This window comes from Puma concolor, chromosome A3 (genome assembly GCF_028749965.1).
Source record: "Puma concolor isolate L17-30 chromosome A3, mPumCon1.1.hap2, whole genome shotgun sequence".
Taxonomy (NCBI): domain Eukaryota; kingdom Metazoa; phylum Chordata; class Mammalia; order Carnivora; family Felidae; genus Puma; species Puma concolor.
Genome location: NC_141669.1, coordinates 8,855,730 through 8,882,870, shown reverse-complemented (window position 1 = coordinate 8,882,870; position 27,141 = coordinate 8,855,730). Strand labels below are relative to the sequence as shown.

Here is a 27,141-nt window from a genome sequence, read left to right as displayed (position 1 = left end):
ACTTCACTCTTTTATTAAACACACCTCCTATAACTGACTTCAAATCCTCTGGACGAGGGTGCACGAACGCACACGCTTTCCCCCAGCAACCTACCTTGCGCTGGGTGACCACTCTCTATCAGAATTAGGGTACGATGCTGACTGAGGGTAAGTCATGATGGGGGAAGGGTTTTCCTTAGAAACCTCTTCTTGGAATGCAGATAGATCATTAGGAAGAGTTCTGGAGGAAAAAAAGAGAAGACGAAAGTCAAGGAACTATTAGTGATACATTCATCACACTAAAGGCAAGTTTCCATTTCATACCGATTATCTCTCAATTGTTTATGGAGTAACATGACCTTCTTCTACCGCCCGGGTATACTGCGGGCAGTAGAGAGGGAAAAAGTGAGACAGAGACACATACAAATGTGTTTCGTGCGTTGGCCGAATTGCAAATGTAAAGTGACTGTATTCAAGCACCGGGACTGACAGACGTGCGTGATGGTTACACAGCCTGCTGTATACACTGTGACACCAAAATGAGACCCAGGAGGCTGTCAAGGTCTCGCTGTGCACGGGTGGGGCTGCCGAATAACTGAATGACCACACACGGATAATGCTTCATCCAGCAGAATAAATACGTGATAGAGACCAAAGGAATCTTGTAATTGCAAAATGATTGCAGATCTGTCTTGTTTCAGGTAGAATGCCTTCATTAAAAAAAACAGGACGCGCTATTTCACTCACGCAGAGGCCATCTGTCCGTATGTTTGGTGTTCCCTGAGGTATCTATCACCAACCAAGTTCTGGAATGAAAAGCCACACAGGCATGGCAACTATAATAAGCCCAGCCATCAGTTTCTGAGCCTGCAGCAGATTAGAGGCTATAGTTAGGAAAAGGAACATTGCCAATTTGCCTGTATTTTTAGCCAAGAAAAAAAATAATGTCCTATTTTGAATAAGGAAGCAGAGGGATACTCCTGATGTCCCTTATCCCTTCTTGATGCTAACAAGATACAAAAACAGTCATCAAAAATGATACCGAATGACATAAAAGTCTGAACCATCAAGCTCCCTTACAAAGGAGTCTTTCTCTTTGAAAACTGGTGGTTGTCACCAAAATAGTAACACACAGAAGCACAATGTCACTGCACTGTCAAAAGCAAAGCAAAGTCAAACAAGATGACCGTTAAACCTTGGGCCTAATCAAAATTGAAAGCGGGGAAGTCTGTTTGGAGGGAAAACTGGCCATGTTCTACACATGCTTGCAACCTGAAGTCTATCACAGATCAGGCCCTAGCTAGAAGCCAGTCCGACTGCCGGGAACACAACCGGCGTCCAGATAAGAGCAGGCAGGTTCTGGGGTATCTGGGTGGCTCAGCTGGTTAAGTGTCCGACTCTTGATTTAGGCTCAGGTCATGACCTCACGGATCGAGCCCTGCGTCGGGCTCTGCGTAGACAGAGCAGAGCCTGCTTGGGATTCTCTCTCCCTTTCTCTCAGCCTCTCTCTCTCTCTCTCTCTCTCTCGCTAAGTAAATTTCAAAAATAAAAAAAATAAAGAGTACACAGGTCAGGTTCTGAAACTATGGTTTGGTGCAGGAAGTATTAGTTTGCTCAGTTCTCTGTTCCTTGGCTCTGTCCTAGAGGTCGAAGTTACCAGACGAGGAGGTCTGATATTACCAGCTGCCTCAAATCTCTATGCTACTTTAAGGCTGGGTCCACAGAATTCTAAAACTCCATCTAAAATGGGGCTCCTGGGTGGCTCAGCCGGTTAAACGGTCGACTTCGGCTCAGGTCACGATCTCACGGTTCACGAGTTCAAGCCCCGAGTCGGGCTCTGTGCTGACAGCTCAGGGCCTGGAGCCTGCCTCGGATTCTGTGTCTCCTCCTCGCTCTCTGCCCCTGCCCTGCTCACGTTCTGTCTCTCTCTCAAAAACGAATTAAAAAACACTGAAAAAAAAAAAATGTGTTTTAAACTCCATCTAAAATACATTACCATAAGAATAAGGAATTCTGGGGAAAAAAAAGAGTTTGTAAGAATCACCTTAAAAAGGCAACACGCCCGACTCGGACACAGGTCCTGCCTCTTGAGAGCACTTACCTACTGCCGTCTGGCGGGTCGGACTCCTCATCGGAGCTCATCTCTATGGGAAACATGTCTTCGTCCTCAGATGTGTTCATGTTGTCGTCTCTTTTCAGGGTGTCCAGCTGGGACTTTCTCCTCCTTTTTCTTCTCTTCTTCACTGAAGAGCTGCTCGAAGGGGCCTCACTGGGAGGTGAGGCCTGGGCTGACGTGCTGGGGTCCAGGGTTCGGAGCCGATCTACCGAGCTCCTTTTCAGCTGGCACTCCATGTGGGCGGCTCCGTCCGACAGGATAGGGGAGGTGGCCAGGTACATGGGGATCACTTCCTACGGGACAAAATCGTTTTCAGAGTCTCATGAATTTGGGCATAAGGAGCAGGATGCTGCCAAAGGCCGGCCAGGGTCCCTGTAGGAGCCTGAGCGCCCCTGGCGAGGGCCGTGCGGGGCAGGCCGGCTGGACGCCACATCTGGGGGGTGCGGCGGCCAGACCTGATAGCCGACCACAAAGTCAACGAGGCATTAAATGCCATTTGTACCGAATCCTGCGTTTTCCTACTTGTAACAAAGCAAGGTACTTAGTGACTTCAGGCCACCAAAAGCCAGCTGTGTTTGAAATATCTAAAGCAAAGAGGAGAAAAGGGGCTTGGAGACATTACTTCACCCTGGGATCTGGACTCAATTTTGCATTTCAGTGTGGGTAAGTGTGTGCGTGCATGCTTGTGTGCAAAAGGGAGAAAGAACGTGTATGTATTTTTTCATACGCACTGAATGAAGATGACAGTAATTAAAAAAGAAAAAAGAAAAAAAACACCTGACAGCCGCCATCCCCAAACCTGCCGACAAAGAGAGCACATCCTGGCACATAGCTGATGATTCGATACTGACTCTCTTCTTAAAAGCAAAAGGGAAAACACAGCCTGTCAATTAAACAGTCGTTTAACAATGATTTGGCAGTTTTTAAAAAACTGTAAAGATCATTGTATTAACGAATGACTTATTTATTATGTGACATTCAGTAACAAGAAGTAAAGAACATACACAGGGGCGCCTGGGTGGCTTGGTCGGTTAAGCATCAGACTTCAGCTCAGGTCATGATCTCACAGCTGGTGAGTTCGAGCCCTGCCTCCAGCTCTGAGCTGACAGCCTGGAGCCCGCTTCAGATTCTGTCTCTCTGTCTCTCTCTCTCTCTCTCTCTCTCTCTAAGAGGTTTAGAGAACATCCGATGTGCTGCACATATACAATGAACATCTCAGAGCCGAAGCCTCGGGCTGGGAGGGGAGAGGTCATCTCAGCCAGCCACGCAGTGGGCCAAAGTCGAAATGTGGACGGCCTTGAGATGGGGTTAAGAGCAAAGAAGGGTCCACAGGCTGGATAGGGGAGAGGCAGATCGCCGCAGGTTGCGGGGGGAGACCGCATCCTGAGGCAATCCGGAGATGAGGGACGCAGGCTTCCCGGGCTTCCGGCGGCCTTCCAGGGGTCGCCAGAGGCAGGCGTAAGGGGCAGAACGCACTCTGGCCTCCGAAGCCCCGTCCCACCCACAGGCACCCTCAAGGCCAGCACAGCAGGCCCCCGGGTCTGCACCTTCCATGACAGCCTCGCCCCAAACGCGTCTTCAACTCTCACAGTGTAAAATCTGTCCAGAGCTAAGGGACAACAGAAATGTAAAATGCAAGTATCCATCTGAGATGGAAAGAATCGGTAATTCCGAATTAATGCTTCTCAGAGCCTTCCCTTTGAATAGGAAGGTAAAGATTGGCAGGGACTCCCCCCTCCTGCCCCTCCTCCCAACCCTCCCCTCCCCCGCCGCCTGGGGTTAATTAAGGGATGAAGGGTATGGGATGAGGACGCTGGTCTTCCTTTCATGTCACACCTTTGGGTGGGGACACAGCCTGGGACGGTTTTATTCTGAAACTGAAATTATGGGCATTCGCGTTAAAGCCTGGAGCTGTTGAGATCTGTTCCTTTCCCATAAAGCTGCTATCTTCCTGTAAAGGAACTCGTCTAAGTGGACTGTACTGAGGAATCACGACAGGATCCCTCAAGGTGGCTTTCTCGATGAAGGGAAGAGTTGAAAAGTGGTTTGTCTTAGAAGAAAACGTAGCGGTAAATTTTCATGACCTTGGATTTGGCAAAGGATGCTTAGCTAGGACGCCGAAAGCAGGAGTAACAAAAGGAAACAGAAAGAGATAAGCTGGATTTCATCAACATTTAAGTTTTGTGCTCCAAAGGACACCAGCAAGAAAGCGAATAGGCACATATAAGGAACTCTCAACAACTCAATAATAAAAAGACCAAAACCCAATTTAAAAAAGATCTGAGTAGACATTTCTCTAAAGAAGATATACAGGGGCACCTGGGTGGCTCAGTCGGTTAAGCGTCCGACTCTTCGTTTCGGCTCAGGTCATGATCTCACGGTCTGTGGGTACGAGCCCTGCATCGGGCTCTGCGTGGACAGTGCGGAGCCTGCTTGAGATTCTCTCTCTTCCTCTCTCTCTGTCCCTCCCCCACTTGTGCGGTCTCCGTCTCTCTCCAAATAAATAAACTTAGAAAATCGACATTAAAGGAAATATACAGATGGCCAATAAGCATGTGAAAAGATGCTCAACAACATTAGTCATCAGGGAGATGCAAACCACATCGAGGCACCCCTCCACACCCCCCTAGGGCGGCTGGAATCGGTCAGCCGGCAAGTGTTGCTGAGGATGTGGACAAATCAAAACTCTCCTGCACTTCTGGTGGGAATGTAAAACGGCGCAGAGCTTTGGACAACAGTCTGGGAGTTCCTCAAACACTAACCACAGAGTTGCTACGTGACACAGCAATTTTACTCCTGGGTACACACCCGAGAGAAATGATAACATATGTCCACACGAAGGCGCAACATTACTCATCACGGCCAAAAGGTAGAAACATCCCACATGTCCCTGAGCGCACAAAGGGATAATACACAAAATGGGGGACATGGATACAACGGGCTGTTATCTCACCAATACGGGCTACGGAATGGATGAACTCGGAACACATGCAAAGCGGACGAAGACAGGCACAAAAGACAACATGTCGTAAGACTGAATTCGTGTGACGTCCAGAAGAGGAAAACCTATACCAGCAGAAGGCAGGGTGGTTGCTTAGAGCTCAGGCAGGAATGGGGGCTTGAGAATAGGCAAGTAATGGCTAACGGGTACAGGGTTTCTTTGTGGGGTGATGAAAATGTCCTGAAATTGACTGGTGACAGTTGCACGTACAAGAGACGATATTGAAAGCCACGGACTCGTATCCTAGAAATGGATAGATCATCTGGACCCAAACTGTATCTTAACAGAGCTGTTAAAATCTTTAATAAAAAATGCAAGGGATTTGGTCACTCACTAAACAGAAACTAGAACATTCAGCCCTCTGGGATTTGACACACCAGTGTAAGCTGTATGCTTTGGACAACAGCTCGGATGAGCTTTGGTTCCCGTCTCCTTGGACACGGTGGGCACGCGGAAGCAGGACCGGTGAGCCTTGTGTGGACATAGCACACACCCACCCGTCTGGCGCAAAAACCCCTAGTATAGGGAAACAGCCGCCCTTCTCTGCCGTGATGGTCTACACCGCCCAGAACGAGCATTACTTCGCCACACAAACTTCCGCTGCGTCCTCTAGATAAGCACTGCTTGAAATTCAAAACTAGGAAGTAACACTGACCGCCCAGCCTTCCTTACCTGATCACTCTCAGTCTCTTGAACAAAAAACGCTTCTCCATTGTCTCCCAACTTCATGTGCAAATCCACGGATTCCCCGTTGATTTCTATGTCAACCTGAAGGAAAAACACACCCCACCGCCACAGGAATCCTCATGGGGGATGCCGTGTCTCTACATACACATATTTGAATCACATACATCCCCAAAGGATCTCACAATTCCAAACCTCAATCAATCAACCCAGGCTTACGTGCTCTCCGCCATCGGAAGTGGAGTCTATTTGCCCCCCGCCCTGCCCCCACCCTGAGCCCGGGAAGGCTTGCGATTGTGCCCAGCAAGCAGAGCACAACAGAAGTGGCTCTATGGAACTCCCGAGGCCGGGTCCAGAAGAAGGCAGGGTCCACCTGGCTCCTTTCCTCTGGAGATGCTCACCCTATATCCAGCCACCGTGTTGTGCGGCCACCCAGGCCACGTGGAGAGGCCACATGTGGGCATTCTGGCCAACGCTCTCAGCTGAGAGCCCAGCCGAGGGGCCACCAGCCATGTGAGTGACCGCATCTTTGGAGTGGGTCCTCCAACTGAGGCTCCAGATGGCAGAGGGCAGAGAAACCCCAGCCTGGCCACGCTTGGTCTGAATTCCTGACTCACAGAACCCACGAGCTTAATAAGTAGCTGGTTTTTGCCACTACGTTTTGGAGCAATTTAACACCACAGTTGGAGATAATACACTTGTCAATTCAGTGACCAGCCCCTTCCAGTGTGAAGCCACGATCCCAGAGGTCCAAAGCTCTGTGTACAGACAGAAACACGATGATTTTTCTCTGAAGAAAGAAACTGTACCCCAGGTCACCGGGCCCTACGCTCTTACCACTTTCTCTCGGGAGCGCAGGACCCCCATCTTCCCAAAGCGCACGTGGAAAGGGGAACACTGAAGGCTCCCGTTGGGTTGGCGGACGACGATGATATCAATACATCCAGACAGGGTGGCAGGATTCAAGCCCTTGTAGAGTTCCTTCACGGTGACGAACACCTGGCCCGCCAACTGCCCAACGTAATTCATGGTTTGGGTCTGGAAAACAGAGACACAAACACACACACAGACGCACAAACAATTAATTCAGAGAAGGCCATCTCTCTAGAGTCAGTCCAAATGGGCTCATGGTCACGTCAAACACACGTGTTTACACGTGTGACTTTCACAGCTTGTTCACATCATCTTGGTCCACCGGAAGGAGCCCGCTATCCACCTACCCCCGACCCGGTCAGCAAGCCCACAAACCTCCACGGCAGCGGCCCCAGGAACCCCAACTGGTAGCACCGGGCTCTTCCCCTCTGGGCCTACGGTTCTTGCTTATGGCACCCTTCCGGCCCCTGCCAGCCTCACTCTGTCGTCACATGTAGGTTTTACACACGAAATCTTAAGACTCTCGAGAAGAGACTGTATTTGCTACCTTATTTAGTATCTATCCCCCCCGCCCATGCCAAAGAGAACAGATATTCAATAATATGAGTTGAAAAAAGTGGCTGTTTTCACTTGAGAAGGAAAAACAATGACTTTTATTTAGAACAACTTCCATCCCGGTCTTGGCCTGCCTATCTGACTCTGGCCCATGACTCCAGGAGACATTCATCCGAACCACTTTGGTTTGTCTGCCCAGCTAATCAACTGAAGTCCGGTCAGCAAACACCCGGGCGTCTCCTCTACAAGGGGCCTGGTGGCGGGGACGCAGAGATAAAAAAGACCAAGTCCCTGTCCGCTGAAGGGACCCACAGGCTCATGAAGGCAACAGAAGTAAAACACAAGGAACTAGAATATGTCACTGCTATGTCTGTTCTAGGCAGACGCTAAGGGCCATGACCCAGGGAGGTGGAGGGGCCACGCCAGGGCAGGGAGGTGGGAAAAGGTGGACCAGAGCCCTGCAGGGGGTGCTGTGCCCGTGACAGAGGACATGCAGGGAAAAGATGGGAGAGTTTAAGCCCCGCTGGGAGGTCCGGACGTTTCTAGGTGGCAACGCAAAGCCACCGCAGATTTGGGAACGACAAAACGATGATTCGATCCATGATTTCAAGGAAGTGTCATGATAATGACGTGCAGACTGGCCAGAAAAAACCAGAGGCTGGAAGGCTAAGTGACAGCTGCTGCTGATGGTGCAGACAAGACGCCGGCCCGAAAGGAGGCCACGAAGAGGCAGCCGGACATGCTCGGGTCCAGGGGCCCGGCCGTGAGCTGGTGCCATATTCGGGCTCCCACGGCCGCCTCAGTGCTGGTCCTCACCGGCCCACCTGCCCACCTCGGCAAAGCCCACCCTCCGGTTCCACAGTCTGGCCCCGTCGCGTGCCCCGATGTGACTCACAGACTGGCCCACAGCCTTCGGGGGCCAACCCTGCAGCCATCGTCTGCCACCCACTCCTCCTGGCTCTGCCTCCCCGGGCCTCGTGCTCTCAGAGGTGACTGCACCCCCCCCCCCAACCCCCACCCGGGGTACCTGTCCTCAGGATGCAGCTCCCTTGGGGCTCCCTTCTTGCCAGCCTGCGGGTCCCTTCTTCCCCGGCTTTGCTGACCTCAAGCGAAGGCCCGGTCAAACCTGCGCTCCCCTCTCCTCTCTGTGCACTTGACCGGGCCTCCTGAGACCACGTGGCTTCACCACCTGAGCATGGAGGGTTTGCACGTTGTGACTTCCAATGGCTGGACCCCAAGACCTCAATCACGCCCCGATTCGTCAAGGTGACCACCCACCCTCCATGGGGGTGTGAGGGACCACGCTGAGCCCACCCATCTTCGGGTCCCTGACAATGATCCCGGCGACCACGACCTTGAGTACGCACGCCTGTCCCTGACCTGTTTGCGCAGTTCGGTTCTATGAACTTTCTCGCCCTGATGTGTCCCCGACTTGGCCCTGTGGTTTTCCTGTCACTTGGCGAAGCCAGATTGTCCCGGAGGCCAAGGACCAAGCCTTCTCTTTTCAAGTGAAAAAACCAAAAACTACCTTTCATAAGCCTCACCTCAACTCCTGTGACGTGTGGAAGTGAGAGCAGCACCCCAACCCCCCGCTTTACAAATGAGGAAACCGAGGCTCAATGCTGGCTGGCCAAAAGCCCTGCAGGCAGGGGGCAAACACGAACTGTTGCTTTAGGGCCAGCTTAGAACAGGCCAGAACCCTAACAGCAGTGAACAAAACCTCCAGAGAAAAGAGCGCAAGAAAGCCCTGACTGGCTCACTGTACAATTTTAAGCGGCACCCTCTGGATCGCCACCACCCGTCTCCCCCAGAAAGAGACGAGCAGACCCTTCCGTGCACACAGGCGGAGACGCGCTCGGGCCAGCCTCCCTTAGACGGGGTCTGCGTGACGCGGCCCGGCACCCACGGCTAACGCCAGTCACGTGGACGCGAAAATAGAAAATGGCACGATTTCTAAATCTGTGTAGCCGTGCAAGCTAACTGACTTCGTTTAACAGGGGGGAGGGGACCGTTCCTGGAGATGAACGAGGCGGAAAAAAAGGATTCCTTGGAACCCGGATACATCTCGGTTTTGTTTTAGGGTTTTTTTGTTTGCTTGTTTTTTTAAAGATTTTATTTTATTTTTTTTTCACTTTTTAATTTTTTTTTTTTTATAATTTACATCCAAATTAGTTAGCATATAGTACAACAATGATTGCAGGAGTGGATTCCTTTGTGCCCCTGACCCATTTAGCCCATCCCCCTCCCACACCCCCTCCAGCAACCCTCAGTCTGTCCTCCATATTTAAGAGTCTCTTCTGTTTTGCCCCCCTCCCTGTTTTTATATTATTTTTGTTTCCCTTCCCTTAGGTTCATCTGTTTTGTTCTCTTAAAGGGTTTTTTTTTTTAAGGAAGCCTTATGCCCAAGGTGGGGCTCGAACTCATGACCCCGAGTTCAAGAGTCACAGGCTCTTCCAACTGAGCCAGCCAGGGCCAAGAACCCTGATATTTCTTCTAGGGAATCATTTTACAAAAAAAAAAAAAAAAAAAAAAAACCCACCACCTCGATGTTCAATGTAGATTTTAACATGCAGGACTCACCGAGAGGGGCAAACCTCTAACTCTATAGCCAAGTGTAAGCAGCATGAACATTTTTATCTGTTTGGCTCTAATATAAGTACCACAGTAGTACCGTATTCCCAACAAAGGGAACGCTCGTAACTGGATGGTACTCCCACATGTCGGCATCCCAGCTCCTCATCTGTGAGACGAGGACATCTGCCTGGGTGACCTGCGAGGTCCGAGGGCCTGAAGATAAAGCCGGAAAGGGCATCTTCAATAATTCAGACTAAATGGTGCTCTGCTCTCCCGTCCTCAAGAACAAAGCTTCCCTCCCCCATGTCAGCGAGCAAACTCAAGGCTGTTGTGCAGAATCTGAAGATTTCGAAGGTGGCAGGACCCTGGGTTGTTATTCCGACACCTCGTTTGACAGAAAGAAGCCCAGACACGGAAGGTGACAGGCAGCGCTCCCCGTCTCCAAGAGACGGAGCGCGACCCCGACAGCCTGATTCCTGGTCCTGCGATCGTCCCTTCGTGCGTGGTGTAATTTTTCCCACCACAAATAACCGGAAGTTACTTTGCTATCTTCAGCTACCCCTCCTATTGAATAACGTATTTGCAGATCGGAAAATATCTCCATTTGGAAGCAGGGAGCCTGTTCCATAATTCTTAGCAAACGACAGGATCGTGGCCCCACCTGGCAATATGCTCCTCGGTGTCTACAGGGACTGTCTTAACCAACCACAGAGAATCTTTTAGGAAGGGGACTGCTTGGATGAATACTATCTGAAACACGGGAAAAACACGGGTTGGCAAGGCTGGGAAGAAACTGGAATCTATGTGTGTTGTTGGTCAGAATGCGAAACGGTGCGGCGCTGTGTACGCAACAGTACAGAACACAGCTCCTCAGAAAGTTAAAAACAGAATTCCCATATTCCCATATGACCCCGCCATTCCACTTCTACGTATAGATCCCCAAAAACCAAAAGCAGGGTCTCAAAGAGATTCTTGCACACCCACGTTCCCAGACGCGTTATCTCAATGGTTCCACGAGGTGGAAACCACCCAAGTGTCCCTTGACGGATGATGAACAGATAAACAAGATGTGGTGTATACATCCAATGGGGTATTAGCTTTAGAAAGGAAGGCAATTCTGACACTTGCTACAACGTGGATACACCTTGAGGACATCACGCTAAGTGAAATAAGCCAATCACAAAAGGGCAAATGCCTTATGTACGATTCCGCCCACATAAAGTCCCTAGAGCACGGAAATCCCTAGAAACAGGAAGTAGAAGAGTGATTATTACCCTCGGCCTCAGGGAGGAGGGAAGGGGAGTTAGTAAGAAACAAAAGCTGGAGCTGGAGGGAGGGATGGACGCGCCAACAGGGTGAAAGTCCTTATACGAAGGTTCTGAACTGCACACCTGCAAATGGCTGAGACAGTCCCGTTTTCTGTGACGTGTACGTCACCACAATCTTAAAAGGGGGTGAGCGAGAACACTGTACCAACCAGAAGTCATTTCATGAAGATGAATAATGTTTGCCTGGACCCAGGAGGCACGGGACAGCCTTTCAGGGGAGGAGGGGGGCGCCCGGTTCACCCCCAGCTTCTGCTTGGCTGAGTGAGGGGTGCAGGCAAGTCGGGGGGCCGGGGGGGGATCAGTGGCTCTTTATCTCTCCTCTTCCAGGATTTCCTCTAAATAAGTGCTGGGCAAATACTGGGAGAACCCAAGAACAGACAAGCTGGACGCCAATCTCACTTCCTCGGATCTGTTCAAAGTGAAAGGGCTCAAGGAAGAAGGTAATCTGATTTCCCTCAAGATAAGAAGCCAGACCAGCCAGCCTGAGATGGACTCCGTCCCTTCACCGGCTCATCAATCTCATTACCGTCCTCCTTCCCCATGGTCACTACCACTCCGGGTCGGGCAGTGAGGGGAATGTTTTGAAGAACAAAGCATCTTAACTACCTCAAGCATAACCGAAGTACCACCTGTAAAAACACAAAACAAAATGCTTACGCATCCAGTGGGACAGAGGGGCACGCTGGAGACACCTGCTCCTTACTCACCCCATACCGAATCCCTGTGAAGTCTAGTGGTTTTCATCTCAAAACTCGGCAAATGGCTGCTTCACCCGACAGGGCTTCGTGTATCACGTGAAACAGGATCCCACAGCCTATTTCAGTGGTATTTTGAGGAGACATAAGCCAAACCCCACATAAACATCGTCTGGCCAAACGAGGGTTCTCCAGACTCTACTGTGGGTTTTCGGAGGTTAAGAAACATATAAGATGTCATACACATAAATGTATAAACACATATAAATACATATTAAATGTTATTTGTATACTTTATATATATTTTTTATATATATGTATATATTTTATATGTATATGTGTATATATATACATATATATATATATTTTTTTTTTTAAAACAGGGCATCGGGGCGCCTGGGTGGCGCAGTCGGTTAAGCGTCCGACTTCAGCCAGGTCACGATCTCGCGGTCCGTGAGTTCGAGCCCCGTGTCAGGCTCTGGGCTGATGGCTCGGAGCCTGGAGCCTGTTTCCGATTCTGTGTCTTCCTCTCTCTCTGCCCCTCCCCCGTTCATGCTCTGTCTCTCTCTGTCCCAAAAATAAACAAATGTTGGAAAAAAAAAATTAAAAAAATTAAAAATAAAAAAAATAAATAAAAAAACAGGGCATCTTCTAGCTTTCCAGAAGATATTCTGAGGCTAATTTTCTGAGGCTATGACATCTTATGGGAATAACGTCTTTCCAGACAGTTTTCCCTAAATTAGAAACTACTGTGGTACTTATATTAGAGCCAAACAGATAAAACACAAAATCCAAAAGCACAGGGGCGCCTGGGTGGCTCAGTTGGTTGGGCGGCCGACTTCGGCTCAGGTCACGATCTCACGGCTCATGGGTTCAAGCCCCACGTCGGGCTCTGTGCTGACAGCTCGGAGCCTGGAGCCTGCTTCGGATTCTGTGTCTCCATCTCTCTCTGCCCCTCCCCCGCTCACATTTGGTGTCTCTATCTCAAAAATAAATAAACATTAAAAAAAATTAAAACGAAAAGACAAAAAAAAAAAATAACAACAACAACAATGGGTAACACCAGTTACCCCATTTCTGATGCAGAACCCAGGGCACCAGGTTGGTGAGATGCTCAGAGTAGCACGGCCAGCAGCAGAGTGAGGGCGGGAGCCCAAGCTGAACCCCAAGACTCCCCTGCTCTCCTCCACGTAGTGCTGCTTCCCAATGTCAGTGCATGAAACCGGTATAAATGGGTGAGACCCAGTTAAAGAAAATCGGCCACGTGGCTTTAGAAAAACAGATCTAAATGTCACGTAATATTCAGCCCCGGTGGACAGGGTACCCAGTGCTGTACAGACGATCATAGATCGCAATTAAAGTCAGAATTACGGACAGGACCTTCCAGAGCCGGGGGGCACAATCCGTGAGACCAGGCTTCTAAGGAAACTGGCTCATTAGAGGGACTGAGCTCACCATCAGTGGTGGTCTCACCAAAGAGTCTAAACCACCATGTGGCAAAAACGTTGTGGAGAGAATTCAAGAATTTGATGGGGCTCTAACCTGATGATTCTGTGACCTGCTTGCGGCAACACCATGAAATCAAGTCTTCACTCCAAGCAAGAAACCAAGGGTTGGTGGGGGTAGGGGTTTGGGTTGTTTTTGTTTGTTTTGTCCCATCACAAAAACATTCCACCCAGGCAAATCACCTCTGCAGCAGCCTGACAACCCTGGGAATGAGGGGGAAAGTGCTAAAATTTACAAACCAGAAGAAATAAAGAATGAGAATTGTGGGCTCCCAGGTACATAAAGTTCATGAAGACAATGCTGCAAACAAAATTCACTGCAAATGCATTCAAATAACAGGCTCTAAGACATTTCTTGTCCACAAGCAGGCCATGACACAGGAAGAAGAGTCTGAAAAACAAGGGCACTTGGGTGGCTCAATCAGTTGAGCGTTCGACTCCTGATTTCGGCTCAGGTCAGGATCTCATGGTTCCTGGGATCGAACCCTGCGTAGAGCTCTACGTGGAGCATGGGGCCTGCTTTGGATTCTCTCTCTCCCCCGCTGCCCCTGTCTTGCTCGCATTCTCTCTCTCTCTCTCTCTCTAATAAAAAAAAAAAAGAAAAAGTCTGAGAAATAGGAACTGCACAAAATATAGGGTCAGATGGTCAGACCTGATTGTCGTCCTGCAAAATTTGTGAGCTCTGTGCTTGGGAGCAAGGTATTAACTCCACCTCTCTGATGGAACCCCACCATCATGAGCGTAAAACAAGATAACTTAGGAAAACCCTCTGCCATTAGAGGACAGGTGGCAAACGTGACTCACTGTCACTACCTCCCTGAGTAAGTCACTAGACCAGTCGGACTCTGCGGTTGGCTCTCAATGGGGTATTTTCGCCATTCACACCCTCTTCGGCTACCTCATCTCAGGGTCTCCCGGGAGGTAAATTCTAAGCCTTCCCCCATGGCCCTCAAGGACTAGAAGATCAAAACACCTTTCTTTCTGTCGGAAGACTTCTCTAGCATTTTCCCCCACAGAATGATTCATCATTTCCTGGCACCAGCCTGCCCGTGACCCACTGCCCGTGCACACAGGCCAAACACGCATCGTTGTGGCAGGTGCCCAAGGAACACCTGTGGAATCTGGCTTTACGGTACATCCGGGAGCTTCGAGACTGGGAACCGACCCAGCATCAGCCTGGGGTGAAGCCTCGGGCTCCTGTTCCTCTGAGCAGCAGCAGGTTCTACCCGGACACAGAACTGCTGCTCTCAAGGGCCAACGGACACTGACAATTTAATCAGCCCCCAGCCTGCCAGCTACTTTGGCCAAAGGAGAACCACCTGAGAGGCTCCTAAATACCCAGAATTTACTGGCAACACCAGGCAAAGACAGTACAGCAGCGAACCAGCGTGGCACAAACCACAGTCCATTGTCACCTACCATGAAGGCTGGTACGCTGTCCAGATGGCGATAATAACAGAGTTTAAACTACGTATCCCTTCCTCCCAATGGTGCGAAACAGAGTTTTCCCATCTCGCAGAGAAGGAAACTGAATTGTGGAGTTTATGTATGTAAGTTGCTCTGGGCCCCGATGCAGGTAAGAGGCGGAAGGAGCATTTGAATCCAGGAGAAGTCTGTATCCGACTTTGGGACCACCCTACAAACCTCCCAAAACACTGGACAGTCGTATCTCTGTACAGAGACGCACACGCAGACTTCAAGGGACATAAGCAGGAAGCTGTAAGGCGCAGTAGATGCAAATATGTCCGCTTCGCCAATGGTGAGGCCAGAGCTCCCCACGGCGGTCCATCCTAGTGGGACACTGCCTTCTCCTAAGCTGGTGCCCGGTTGGGAGACTGGTCTGCTTGCTCCACAGATACACCTGTGCTTCCCAGTCGGTCCAGGAGCAGCAGGCCAGCCTCACCCTCTGCCATGTCCCGGGGCGGTGGCGGGGGTGGGGGGCACACAGGTGAAGCGGGAGCCCAGAAAGGGGTTCCTTCCGTTTGAGTTCAAGGAGAAAAAGGGCAAGATTTTACTGGTCAAGTCTGAATACCCACGGATAAAATCGCCCCCTCCTCCTTTTATCCTGATCCACCTTAAATGTCAGAAAGGTGTCCCTGAGGACAGGTGAGTGACCAACCAATACCGCCCCCCGCCCCCCCACACACACACGGATCATTCCTCCTGTCACGAGGCAGAGAGGACGCAGATGCTCGCCGTGTACCTGGCTCTGGGTTTGACACCAGGTAAGATTAAGCCCTGTCCTTGAGAAGCTGGAAGTCCTTTTCTTTTTTTTTTTTGAAGTTTATTTGCTCTCCGAACGTGAGCATGTGTGTGAGAGGGAAAGGGGCAGAGAGAGAGAGAATCCCAAGCAGGCTCCACACTGTCAGCACCACGGGGCTCGAACCCACAAACCGTGAGATCATGACCTGAGCCGAAACCAAGAGTCGGACGCTTAACCGACTGAGCCACCCGGGGAACCCCGCGAAGCTGGAAGTCTTAGATCTCTTTTTTTTTTTTTTTTTTTTTTTTTAATTTTTTTTTCAACGTTTATTTATTTTTGGGACAGAGAGAGACAGAGCATGAACGGGGGAGGGGCAGAGAGAGAGGGAGACACAGAATCGGAAACAGGCTCCAGGCTCTGAGCCATCAGCCCAGAGCCTGACGCGGGGCTCGAACTCACGGACCGCGAGATCGTGACCTGGCTGAAGTCGGACGCTTAACCGACTGCGCCACCCAGGCGCCCCCTGGAAGTCTTAGATCTCAATTGGCTCAGTAATTAACAACTGAGTATTGATGCCCATTTAGGACTTTTCTGAAAACTGCAGAATGTGCCTTGGAGAGTGAGCACCCTTGTGTAGTATTTAAGTCATGTGGCTTTTAGATAGGACTGCGGTTCCTCAAAGATACAGTCAAATCTGCTTCCCTGGGGCTCTCTCCCCCACAGGTCCTTGAAGCCTGGGGATGTCTCATTCTTCATTGTCCTGGTTGTCCTGAGGCCATGTGAGGACAGCTACGCGACTACCCCCCTGCACCCAACAGGCGAGGAAGGTGCTGTCAGCACCCCAGCCGGGTCTCAGAGGAGTCGGGGGGCCTCCATTCACCACCCGGGCTATACTCTGAGCACATTCTGTCTCCGTGTCCAGGATCCAAACCTGACCAGCTCGTTGTGAAAACACAAACATTGTGCTGCAGCTGGGGCTGCCCAAGATCACATTCACCTGGGAGGTTAGGAGCTGAGGGCGCATTTTCACCCAAAGCATTAAAAAAGGGGGGGAAAAAAGACAATTTCTAAGAAATCCTGAAAACAGTCTCATGACTAATAAGGCTTGCAAGAAAATGACATTGGCTTATAAATAGCGTGTCTGCCTCTTGTGATTTACATTAACCACACAGAAGTCTTTTTTCAGAGCCTGGTGAATTGATATTTATCAATCAGCAGGAGTGATAAGTTACACATAAATGACAAAAAAGGAGGTGTGACTGGGTGGTAGTGTGATGCAGAGAAAAGAATACCAGCCCCAAGGTCAAGAGGCAGAGAAAAAGGGGGCGCCTGGGTGGCTCAGTCGGTTGAGCGTCCGACGTCAGCTCAGGTCACGATCTCACGGTCCGTGGGTTCGAGCCCCGCGTCGGGCTCTGGACTGATGGCTCAGAGCCTGGAGCCCGCTTCCGATTCTGTGTCTCCCTCTCTCTCTGCCCCTCCCCCGTTCATGCTCTGTCTGTCTCAAAAATAAATAAACATTAAAAAAAATCAAAAAAAAAAAAAAAGAGGCAGAGAAAAGAATACCAGCCCCAAGGTCGAGATCCGTATGTTTCACCCCTGCCCCACCACGCTGGCAGCACTCTCCACAGCCAACCTCGTCCCTCCTTGCCAGTTCTGGACTGAGCATGGCACTGCGAGAAGCTTCTTGAACAAGCGTCAAGTCCTGTGTGTGTCCATACCGATGAAAGGTGAATCGGGGCCTTTACTGGCATGCCAGCATCCGTCAGGAAACACTCCCCGCCACAGAAAGAAAATTCGCCAGAAAAGCTGGAGATGCTTCTAAAAAGCTTGCAGGTCGGACCACGAGTACCTGCTGACAAAAGTGATGAGGCGGAAAAGCCAGCTGGCCCGAGAGTCCCCCCACCAGGACCCTTTCTGAATTAAGGCGGATCACATGGAGCCCTCGATCATCACAGCTCAGCTGCAGGACCAGAGGGAGGGGACAGCCGGCTCCCAGGCGATCCCACGGGAAGGAGGGCGCAGCGGGAGGGGCAGGTGTGTTGAGCGTGTCTGGATTGAGGGTGCTAATACCCTGCAGGAAATAGAGCAAAGGCCCGGGAAGTTTTCTCCTCCTTCGATGCCCCCCACCACGGGCAGGTGCGCCCCCCACTGGAGCTACTCTGTACAATTCCTGGCACGCAACAGATGCCCATAAGCATCAGTCAGCCCGTCTCACATGGTTCCAGAAAAGCAGCCGTTGCTAACGCGTGGTCAGCAGGAGGTCTCGGAACTTCTTGCCTAGTTATTACATCAGGAAAATCAACGTTTCACCCACAATCGACAGAATCTTTCTCCAGACCGCACAACTTTGCCAAGACACTCTGCTTTCTTGGAACGTCTGCCAAAATGCAAAACCCCTGGCCACACCCGTTCATAACCACCCATCTCTAGAATCTTAATGTCCGTTGAAGGTGGCCTCACGCTAACTGTACAGAAAAACAAATGGACAAAATACAGAGAGGGTTCACTGAGAAAGAGATCCGTCTGGTCAATGACACATGAGAAGATACTCAACCCCATTCATAATTTAAGATATGCAAAGGAGGTCTTTCAGATGGTATAAAATTCGAGCATTTCGTAAAAACCCCAGGGTTGGTGAGAGCTGGGGAAACCAAGTGATCACCGACTGCTGGTGGGTAATAAGCAGGGTGAACATTGGGGCCCCATCTGTCATTTTATGCACATACTTCCCCAGCAACCCTACTTCTGTAAGGTCCATGTACCAAACGGTCATGGCAGTGTTGACTGTAATCTAGAAAATTAGAAACCACTTAAATATCTCTAGGACTCTGGTTAAATAAACCATGTATCAGAAAATCATTACGATTGCTTTAAAAAAAACAAAAAAAAAACAAAAAACCACACACATGCACAAAGGGAGCAGTTCCCCAAATACTAACATGAAAAGGTATAAACTGAGTGAAAGAGGACAAAAACATTTATAACATGAATCCGCTTTTTTAAGAATTACATTCCTACATATTCTGAGATGCACACAACAAAAGAAACTCTGGATGGATTTACACACCAAATAAGGTTCACAGGCTCACCTCTGGGGGGTGTTCTTTAAACGCATAGGTATTACTTTGACGTTAATTCTTAATGACGTCAGAGAACTGGGTGAGGGATGGAAAAGGCTGGCCCACTCAATGTCAGGGTCTCCCAGTCAGTGAACCTGCTGAGACATGAGGGAGTGAGGGGGCGTGGGGGCTGCTCTGGTCAGAAAGGTCAAAGGGCGACCACTCAGCTCTTCCTCCCCAGCTGGGATTTTGCAACACCCGGATCTTATAATCCCATGTGATGAGTGTTCGTGCGGGTCCTTGCCAAGGAGCACAAAAGGCCCAGACAGTAGGGGACAGGGACATCTAAACTACAGGGCGGCCCATGTGCCGGGCAAGACAGCTCCAGGCGTAGACCCTGATCCTCTGGCTCTTAACCATTCGACTCACTGACCAAGCACGGGGCTCGCATCCTCTCCTGACGCACCTCCAAATGCTCTCCGTCTACATCTGTGTGTTGGTCAAAAAGGACGTCCTGCCTTTGCGACTTCTATTCCTGTAGGACACCCACCCACTCCACCCCAGCAGTTCAGGAAGGGCTAAGTATCACCTGACGTTCAAATGTGCCGTCGACAGCTCAGGGGATAAGAATGCAGGCTTCCTGGAGGCAGGTGCTTGGTGTCAGTTAGATCCCGGGTCCTACTAACCTGTGCCCACAGGCCAATTACTAACCTCTCTGCCAGCCTCAGTTTCGTATCTGTAAAAAGGGACTGACGTCGTCTGCCTCACGGGATTAGTCGTCCTCGGTACACGTTAAAGTATTTTGCAAAGTGCATACACCAAATGAAAGCCAGGCGCTAATCCTGTGGCCACAAAGGATTCCTGGACTCTGAATTAAGGCTCATGCCTTAACGATTTACATCGCACCTTCCCAAAAAAGACCGGGCCAAAGAACGTGGTAGATTAAGATCCACACACATCTATTAGAAGGGTATTACTCTCGGGTGGTAGTACATTTCTGTCTGTCCACAACTCTGAGCACAAAGGCAACCCCAGGGCTGGGCAGCAGCATTCTGTGATTAGGTAGAATTCACTGGCAAGAATCCTCGGCAAGAGCAGTGGCCAAGGGGAATGTCTCGTTGGACTGTTGTGCCCTGTTATCCCATGATCTTTACTGACTGGATCCTGTCGTTTGAAAACCAAAGGGTATGCCCAGGGAGAGCCAGGAATGCAGACAAAGATTGCACCAAAAAAGAGAAAGTACACGTATCCAAGGAGAGGGAGGGACCTTCGGGAACAAGGCGCGCGGTGCAAATGTGCTCACGGTGTCCCAGAAGCAGCCAGCAAATAGGCGTGTCTCGATCATAGGGTCTGTGGTCGGCTTTGTGAGCAATGCAGAGTACCTCACATTCGGGGAGCGAGCAGCTGACACAGAGCCACGACCGTTCTAACCGCCTGTTGCTTTGTTCTGGAAACCCCAGCATTCGGTACCAGCAAAAAGTTCTAAGCTGTCGGAAGAATCACAAAACTTGGTCGGTGGGTTGAGAGATGTGGCCATGATCACCGGCATGAAAAGCTCCCTGCTCCTGTCCAGATTGGGCCGGCCTGCTCCCTTCCTTCCTCCCCACGTCTCAGTGTCTCAGCGGGGGCGGTGCACAAGCACGGCCACCCTGGGCCATCCTCCCCGCCCCCCAAGCAGGGACTTCTGTGGGCCAGGAGGAAGCCAGTGCTGGGTGGTGCGGTCCCTCCCCCCCCCCACACACAACCACACCCACACCCCCATCTTCCCTCTCTCCACTGGACCGCATAATCTCTCTCTCTTTCTCACACACACACACACACACACACACACACACACACACACACACCCCACAGCTAAAACAAGTTCCACAAAACAGTATCTACCTTCTTTTCTGTCCTACTTCACTTTTTTTCAATGTCTGTGGGCCACCGAAACTGATTTTTAGGACCGGTGGGTCACCAACGGTGCTGTGACAAATACTGGCCTATGCCCAGACCCAGAGCTCTGGGGAGGCAGAAGATCTTCTTCACAACACCCCAGCTGCACACAGCCCAGCCCCAGCCCAGGCTCACTTCTCATTTGCTGAATAAAAGGTGGGGAGGGGGAGAGGGGAGGGAAGAGGAAGAGGCGCCCAGGGAAGTGCAGGGGACGAAGGAAGGAGGGGCCCAGCCAAGGGCACATCAGGAGGCTGGGGCTGCCTTCAGGGCCCTGGTGCCCCCCTCGTCAAGGGGCCTGGGCCCTGGTGTCCCAGGAACTGGACCCTGGACCGGCTGCCAGGTGCAAAAGTAGACGCTGGGCCCCTCACTCACCAGACCTTCCACTCACAGCTTAGAAAGCTCCCATTTCAGAAATGGCCAGCAAATGGGCCCTTGGAGGCTGCCAGAAATTAAGAATTAAGTTAGGCTGGGGCGGCTGGGTGGCTCAGTCGCTTAAGCATCCAACTTCAGCTCAAGTCATGATCTTGCGGTTGGGGTTCGTGAGTTCGAGCCCCACGTCGGGCTCTGGGCTGACAGCTCAGAGCCTGGAGCCTGCTTCAGATTCTGTGTCTCCCTCGCTCTCTGCCCCTCCCCCCTTCTCAAAAATAAATAAACCTGGGGTGCCTGGGTGGTTCAGTCGGTTAAGCGTCCGACTTCAGCTCAGGTCACAATCTCGCAGTCGTGAGTTCAAGCCCCGCGTCGGGCTCTGGGCTGATGGCTCAGAGTCTGGAGCCTGCTTCCGAATTCTGTGTCTCCCTCTCTCTCTGCCCCTCCCCCGTTCATGCTGTGTCTCTCTCTGGCTCAAAAATAAATAAACTTAAAAACCTTAAAAAAAAAAGAATTAAGTTAAGCTTTGCCCGAATTGTTTCACAAATTCCATTCTGATTTTAAGTGAGTGGGCTTACGCCATAATAAACCAGGTCAGAGTTCAACAACATGTAGAATGTGACTTCACCCTTCCCAGGGGGCTCGCCCCAGTGCTGACAGTGCACCACGGATCCACCTGGACCTCGTGTGTTCCTCATCAGTACCTCAACAGCTCCAAACTCTTCTGCCCTGGTCATGCGGAGGTGCAAACAGGTCAAGGCACTAGCCTCAGTGTCCCAGTTGGATTGCGGCCTTCTCGGTGTTTCTCGAAAGTGTTCCAAAAGTGGCCCCAAATGATGCAACCCCCGCCCGCCCCACCAAGTCTCCCCCGGAAAAAGCTCCCTACAACCCTCCCCTGTCCCCATCTGAATGCTGGCCCAAATCAGTCTGTCCCCTGTGGGTTCCTTTGCAACCTTGAACCCAGAAGACAGAGAAGCCAGGAGACGCCAACTCACAATAGGAGAGGGGTGGCCGAGGGGGGGGGGGGGGCAGAGTGATGATTTGCAGCCCAGAGGCCAGCATCGGGCACAAGTGTCTCAACCCTACAAACAGCCCTCCTCACGGGCACCCTGTGCCTCCAGATCCACAAAGTTCTGCCAGGCGCCTGGCTCGCCTCCCCAACACCACACAGCCCTACATCCAAACAGAAATAAAAGCTCCAAAACACACATCCATAAGCAAATGTGCTTGATAAGGATACAAATGTTGACAAATATGAAGAATTATCAAAATACAGAACTGTAAAACAAACAGATCTTCCAACATGGGGTAAAATAGAAAAAAAAAAAAAAACTGTGTGTTTAATTTCTCAATTACTATCCATTCCTCACTTACTTTTATTCCTAAGACCCGAATTATAGAACAAAAGATAAACTGTAAATTTCACATGCATCATGCCATTTCTCTGATTAAAAAAAAAAAAAAACTTTTACAAGCTCATCTTTTCCAAGATACTTCCTACTATCCTGGGGAAACTATTAGGTTCTAAAAACTGTCCGAGTTAATCTGTTGTTTTTAATTCAAGTTTCCTGGTTGGTGGTCAAACACTGGGTTGACATCTGGTTTCTTCAGCGACTACTCTGCACATAAATTACGTGCCAGCTGCCTACATTCTAGCCTATGGCACTTAGAGTTATGTCTAAGCCACTACTTTGCATCCTACGTGTTCTTGGCCTTCCCCAAAATAAAATTATTTGTGATAGAGGCTACTGGGCCTAGCACCCATAGGCTGCAGGAAAGATGCACAGAGGCCGGGCAGAGGAAGAACCAAACTGTAATCCGAGAACCAGATTCCAGCCCCGTTTAACCTGCCGCCTAGCAGCTGTGTGACCTTGGGCACGTAGGTCAACTTCCCTGAGCCTCAGTTTCCTCAACTGCAGAGCAAGAATCCGAAGCCCCAGGGGACATTTTCGTAAAAGTTCCGGGCGCACGGCAGGGCTGCCCACTACACGAATGGAACCCACCCGTCCTCGCTGGACAGAGCGAGGTCCGGCCGCCCCTGGGGTCCGCCAGGCGGGTCAAGGTCAGCCCTGCGGGCGACCCAAAGGGAAGGCCCGAGGGATGCTCGCGAGGCCGCCGGGCCCCGGGCCTGTTTCTCCGCCTCTCTCCCCGAACCACGTCCCCCAGAAAGGGCCGCGGGGACCGAGCACGGTCCTCCGGCGTCGGGTCACCACCGTCCCCCGGCCGGCTCCGGCGTCGCAGCGCGCGCCCACTCTCCGCCGGGCTCCGCCCCGCCCGGCCGGCCGAGGCTGCGGCCCCTCCCGGTAGCGGCCCGAGCACCTCCGAGGCTCGGCCTGGGGCTGGCCGAGCGGCGGGCGGCGCCGCGGAGGCGTCTACTCACCTTGCGGCGCCGCGCGCGTGGCCTTCTTTGTATGCAAACACTCTCTGTCCGCCGCGCGCTCGCTGTCACCGAGGACTGCCCGCGGCGGCGGGGGCGGGGCGGGGGCGGGGCGGGGGCGGAGCGAGGGAGGGGGCGGGGCGAACGGGGCCGCGCTAGGGCCCTCGTGACGCGCGAGCGGCTCTGCTGCTTTCAGGGCCCCTCTGGCCTCTGGGATCCGAGCCTCCTCCCTCGGAAGAAGGCTGGGACCCGCCAGCCCCTCCTGCGCCGCCCGCCTTAGCTTTTCTGTGGGCACGGCACTTTAGGCTACGTTTCTGATGATCCTCCCCAAAGCCACAGTCCCATATTTTAATTCACCAGGCTAGAATGACCTGTTCCCGAAGCCTCGGAATTCAGGGGGCATGCATCAGCTGTCGTTGTAGCCAGGTAAAGCGCTCCAAAAACCTCCAGGGCCTAGCGGCTGCCATCTCGGACCTACTCTTTAAGCAAGTCCCTTAACTGTTCTGACCCAGAACCTTAGTTTCTACAACCATATGGCGGCAGTCAGCCTTACTGGCCATACTGCAATTTACACTTAGCTCTTCAACCTAAGTTCACCTTCATCCTTTCTCGAATGAACAAGCACCCCTGCTGCGTCCATGCACTAAGCATACTTGTCAAGCTCTGTTCTAAACACGGCGAAATGTTGCTCAGAACAAGAGACAGGACGCTGCCCCTTTGGAACTTCCATTCTCCAGCAAGGAGACAAAGCAAGGAACAAATAATGAAAAAAAAATAAATAATCAGGTGGCAAAAAGAGGTAGATCAGATGATCACAGGCTGGCTCAGTTAAACAGAAATCGTAAACGACAAGAAAACACCGGAGTCCTACAAAGATGTGGAGGCAGAGCTTTCTAGAGATCAGAAGCAGCAAGTGCAAAGGTCCTGAGGCAGCCCTCTGTGAGAGGCTGGAGGGATAGCAGAGACCAAACATTTAGGATTTTGTTGCCCAACTAAGAAGTTTAGGTAGCCCAAGAACGGCTTTAAACCTGTGAATTATATGATCTAATCTACATTTTTTTAAACCGCTTCTCTGCTCTATGGAAAATAGAGTGTAGAGGACCAGAGTAGAAGTGGGCACAGTACTACAGGAAACCAGAGGAGTTGATGTGGCTCAGACTGATGCGAGGGGTGGGGTGGTTAGGAGAAGTGGAAAGACTTCAAATGTATTGGGGAGGTGAAGCTCGTGGACCCACCGATGTATGGGTGGGGTGGGTGTGGCAAGTCAAGGGTGAAATCCCCATTTGGGTCTTGAACAACCGAGGGATGATGCTGCTTTTCACTGAGGTGCAGAAGGAAGAAGCAGCAGCAGCCTTGGGAGGAAATTCAGGGCTGCGCTTTTGGCCACTCGAAGCCTGAGATGCTTTTCAGCCATCCCAGGGGAGATGTCGGGAAGGCATCACTGCAGAAGTCAGGCTGGCTCTAGAAAGAAGATGGGGTCCTCTGCCCTGGAAGCTTTGCCCAGGTGATGTGTCTTCCTCCAGCTGGCCACCTGCGGATACATTCTTGCTGGCCTTCGGGGGGGACTCCCACCTAGGCAGCCTGTCCCCAGGAAAGCAGGTGAGCCCTTGCCATGGGCATTTGGGAGGAGGGGGCTACGAAGGGGATCACTGATTACAGATGAGATTCCTCCACAGGGATGTGTTTCGGAGACGGCGGTTCGGAATGCACACCGCGGCAGGCAGACCCCCAGGAGGAAGCATTCTTATACTCCCCACCCTCCCAGAGCTTCTGGCCTTGGGGTCAAGAAGCAAGGCTACTTGGAAAGGCTTTCTGGAAGGAAGGTCCAACTCCAAGCCACTTCAGTGAAGAGCCTGCTTAAAATAAATCTTGAATTATTAAAATTTAGAGGCTTAGAGGTCTGAAAGCATAACAAAATCAAGTCCAAAGCACTCATTTTGCAAATGAGGAACTTGGAGGCAGAGTGGGGTTGGGGCTCACCCCAAGTCACCCCAAGTGAGCCCTGAAACTTCCCCTGCTATTCCCATTACTGCCACAACATGTAAACAGCCAAATGCCTAAGGGGGGAGTCTTCTCAGACAAGCCCTCCAGAAGAGAGGATTACGCGCACTGGATCCCATTTCACAGTTCACTTTGCAATCCTGCCCTGTCTGGAGTCCCCCTGGGAGGGCCCTTGCCGTGTTGTCAGCTCCCGGGGCTGGTGACCCAGCTGTGACTCAGCCAGGAGAGCTGAGGTGATCCCCCTGGCCAATCCCAGCACCTACCGCCTTCAGCCCAACTCGGAAGATAAGAAGGAACCACAGGGATGAGGAAGAAGGAGGAAGGGCTGAGTGAAGCCAGGGCAAACAGCACACATATACACACACACACACACACACACACACACATCCTTGATTCTAAAGACTCAGTTTCAAAATCTGGAAAATGGGAAGCAGATCCACTTTGAGGATGGCAAAGTCCATCGTGTAAAATTCAGGGCGCAGTTGCTGACCCGCAAGATTCTTAAATTCTGAAGACCCCATACAATAGGGAGCGGCGACGCCCCGAAGGACGTGTTTGCTCGGCCCCTCTGTGATCCAGAGAAAATGCCCAGCTCACTCAGCTCCAGGACTCAGCAGGCTGCTGGGCTCCCTCCTAGAAGGGACAGGCAGAGAGCACCAAAGAATGACAGTTCCTCAAATGGTGCAGTTTCGCTGGGCAGTCTGCGAGGAGAGGGATCAAATCGGCCCTGTTCTAGCTGGAAACCTCCCGGTGTTTAGCCAGTGATGATAACTGTATTATCCTGGGAATTCTGAACTTTTCCAGATTTGTTACCCACACAACGGAAAGGGCTCCGCACAGGGGATGGGGGGGGGGTGGCAGGAGGGGTGAATGCCCCTCTTCACGGGACCCCAGGAAACAGTGTCAGTAGATATACAGATGACTGGTCTCCTGACAGCACCGAGAATGGCACTGGTCCCGTTAGCTCAGTAAGCGCCCAGGGCAAAAGGGATACTAAAGAGAGAACAACGCATTTTCCCCCCAGAGGGCCGACTTGGGCTCTCAGGAAGGGAGGGGATCTCCTCGGGATCCAAGGACAGTCCTTGGCTGGGGGGCCCCTGATGAGGTAGGGGGCTTCATGGGCTTTCCCTTGTGGGGGCCTCAAGAATCAGGAGGGAATCATGAACCACCCAGTGGCACATCACCCCCTCGAAGGGCGGGAGACTGAGCAGCCTGGAAATCCACCGGAGACCGAGTGGGTCCCCTGGGTGCAGGTGGGCGGACCGACCACAGCAAGTTTCATGGGCGAAGAAGCAGGCAGGAGAGGCCCCGGGTCCCACAAGGAGGAGGGGGAGGAGGAGGGGGATGGTGAACCAGGGGAGCAAATGTCTACAACCAAATCACAAAGGCCCACCCCACCCCCCCCAAACTGGAGTGAGGGTCACAGATTAGGGCTGAGGCACCCAAGAGAGCAAAAGAAGTCTCAGGGAGAGAAAGGGAGAGGCTGACAGCTGGCCACGCCCGGACGTTGGAGGCCACGCCCCCCAGTTCACCCTAACAGATACAGGAATTGGGCAGCATCCAGTACCGGCCCTGGGCTGGCAGGCGGGCGCTCAGCGGTTGAAGGGTCGCAGGACCCAGGCACACAGAGCAAGGCAAGGAAAACCCAGCGCTTGGGGCAGAGGGAGATGCGCCCACCCGCCCGCGGGGCCCGCACCCACTCCCTCTACAGCAGCCACCACCCACGCACACGCACGCTCACTTCTTGAGCGTCCACCCTGCGCCAGGCCCTGTGTGGAGTGCTGGGGCTTCCACCGCGGCGCAAGGCCAGACGTAGCCGCCGTCCCCGGTGCGCGCACGGTCTGGGGTAGCGATCGCGGCCAACGGCACAAAAACCCATGAAACACT

The 27,141-nt window shown here is 51.7% G+C and overlaps 1 protein-coding gene across 10 annotated transcripts in view; it reads right to left on the bottom strand.

The window, feature by feature from the left end:
- Positions 1 to 27,141, bottom strand: part of LPIN1 (lipin 1) — a 129,395-nt gene that overhangs the window by 47,894 nt on the left and 54,360 nt on the right. For 5 of the 10 annotated variants that reach the window (XM_086700044.1, XM_086700046.1, XM_086700048.1 and 2 more), the window contains 5 exons: positions 6,618 to 6,818; positions 5,769 to 5,864; positions 3,643 to 3,705; positions 2,081 to 2,388; positions 95 to 220 (listed from right to left, as the gene is read on the bottom strand). In XM_086700044.1, coding sequence (XP_086556170.1) covers positions 95 to 220; positions 2,081 to 2,388; positions 3,643 to 3,705; positions 5,769 to 5,864; positions 6,618 to 6,818 — 794 coding nt within the window. Of the gene's footprint in view, positions 1 to 94; positions 221 to 2,080; positions 2,389 to 3,642; positions 3,706 to 5,768; positions 5,865 to 6,617; positions 6,819 to 27,141 lie in introns of those variants that run through there. The other 5 variants (XM_086700050.1, XM_086700047.1, XM_086700049.1 and 2 more) reach the window with 1 other exon arrangement.